Source organism: Phaethon lepturus, unplaced genomic scaffold, assembly GCF_000687285.1.
Source record: "Phaethon lepturus isolate BGI_N335 unplaced genomic scaffold, ASM68728v1 scaffold965, whole genome shotgun sequence".
NCBI lineage: Eukaryota > Metazoa > Chordata > Aves > Phaethontiformes > Phaethontidae > Phaethon > Phaethon lepturus.
The window spans coordinates 2,218-4,553 of record NW_010539621.1 but is presented as its reverse complement, the minus strand read 5'-3'; the positions used below and the strand labels follow the sequence as shown (position 1 = coordinate 4,553).

The following is a 2,336-nucleotide window of genomic DNA, read 5'->3' as shown; positions in this document are numbered from 1 at the left end:
TATTTTTGTAGGAGGTGACCATGAAAAATGAAAACGCCTACCTACTCTGGAACGGCTGCAATAATGCTTTGAAAACACTGTAACGCAAAAGATCTTTCTGCTGATAAGAAACATGGAATCTTTTATACCCATAGCATAAAAGCATGAAAACAACTGCAATGAGACCGGCTCTATACTACTAATTTTTAGATAAATGTACAGGTCTGGGAGTGACTGCAAGCACAAATAGTAGAGTTGGATGGAAAATTAAATGCTATTTTGGTTCTCCTGTGACCTTGCTGGTCATACGCTGTACAAAGATTTGTTATCAGAACTATAATTTGGTTACCACTACAACAGTTTCAGGCTTCCTAACAGCAGCTTGCTGGAGCTGCTGAGGTTTAAGACAAATTTTTTTTTTTTTTTTAAAACTAGATCAATGTTCATTAAACATGATTGCTAAAGCAGCAAACTGTCAAAGTTGTTTCATTTATTTCTTAGTATCACAGCTGTACAATTTTCATACATACAGCAGGAAATGCACATTGGTTACACAATGGCATTTGGCTGCATTTCCAAGTATAATACAGTAAGTGCAACTCCACTTAAAAATGTACATTTATACAACTTAAACAAATTAAGGATTGCTACACTACTATCTGTGACAGTATAAAGCTTCATTTATGTTAAGTCTCGTTACTAAACCACTTCCTGGTTAAATATAAAACTTATTCAATCATTTTAAAATGGCCCTTGTGGTACTTGGCCAGCATATAAAATATTTGTTGTGTAAAATTTAACCAATAACTTTTTTTCTTTTTAAAAATAATCCTCTAAGACTATTTAAACATTTGCTATTGAACTGTTATACTGACACTTTGTAGCAGGAACCAAATTTTACCCTCTTTTTGTTTGCTCTTGCACTGCTGATCACCGAAAGAAGTTACATTTGTAATGGATTGCAGCTTTATTCAGATACAACCAGATGGCTAAACTATTTAACAATCTTGCTCAAAAGGTAAATAACATTCTTCAGTAAAGAAAACGAAATTACATTTCAGAGATATTTGTCATCAAAACTTTAATGGGTAGAGTGCTACCAGCACTGGAAAGAAAGAAAAAAAAGTATTAATTTATCTTTTAAGGACACCCCCGCCCCCCAAATATTCAGTTTAAACTCTTATAACTTTACTTTCGGAATACATTGGTCCACAGACCACGTTCTTGTTACAGTTTACCAAATGAAAAATCAAAATTGCTTATTGCCGTCCCTAGAACAGGAATGGTTCAGTTTTAAACCTCCTTTAAAAATATACATTTTACAATCCTTTCACCTCAACAAAGGTGATGCTGACAATAAATACACTGGTTTGGTGGTTTTGTTTTTCTTTGCTACGAAAAGTCTACAAACTACCTGTTGTAGGCCCTTTCTTTTTTAGATTTCTCCAATGCCTTGTCCATAGTTTTCTCATTTTCTCCTCTACATTTGGGGCAGTACCATTTGCCCTTTGGTTTATGATTGAGTCCCACGCAGGAAAAGTGAAACCACTCAATGGGGCACTCATCATTATCGCATCCTATCATTTCTCCATAGGAGACTTGGTTGCACAAGCAGTATGTTGGCTCATTAGGGTCAATAGGAAGGTCTGGGGGAGAAGCTTCCCTCTCTGCTTTGGCCTTGGATCGTTTCTTCTTCTTGGACGTTTTTGCTTTCTTCTCCTTTGGAGTTCCTGAGGTGATGTCATCATGATCATGATTATTTGAAGCATTTTCTCGATTCTCATTATTTCGTTGCCGCCTCGATCTCTTATTGTTGGGCTTTTCAGCCTGTGCGATTGTCTCATTCTTTGACTTATCCTGGCTGGCTTTCCCGCTGTTTCCAGTGGTATCATTAGTCTCTTGACAAGTCTCAAAGAGTTCCACATGGCTGTCCACTTGCCTGGTTCTGTTCTCAACAAGCTCCACCATCTGACTGACGATTTGGATCTTCTCGTCCCCCAGTTCCTGACTCCGAATCAAGGCTCTCTGTATGCAGTGCAACATTCTTCTCTTCTGTACAGCATCTGTCTCTCGTTTAAATTTTTCATAGTAATCATCCAAGTCCTTCAGAATCTCTGCAAGGAAGAAATATGAACTGTAAATATTTTTGTCAGAGAAAATGGCAAAACAAAGCCTTCCCATATTGCTCCTTCCATGCAGCAACACCTTTTTGTAGCGCATAAAGCTGATCAAAGACAGATCCCCTGAAGCTGGTATCTGACAAGTGGCTCATGACTCCAGTGGATTACTTTTGTTCTAGTCAGTCCCACAGGAATAGAATGCAAATGCTGATTTAGGAAAAAAAAGTGAATAAATAT

At 37.3% G+C, this 2,336-nt stretch overlaps 1 protein-coding gene across 1 annotated transcript; it reads right to left on the bottom strand.

The window, feature by feature from the left end:
- Positions 1 to 454: 454 nt before the first annotated feature.
- On the bottom strand, positions 455 to 2,094 carry ING1 (inhibitor of growth family, member 1). The gene has a single exon (XM_010287157.1). The coding sequence runs from the start codon at positions 2,020 to 2,022 to the stop codon at positions 1,390 to 1,392; it is 633 nt and encodes a 210-aa protein (XP_010285459.1). The 5' UTR covers positions 2,023 to 2,094; the 3' UTR covers positions 455 to 1,389.
- Between the last annotated feature and the right edge of the window lie 242 nt (positions 2,095 to 2,336).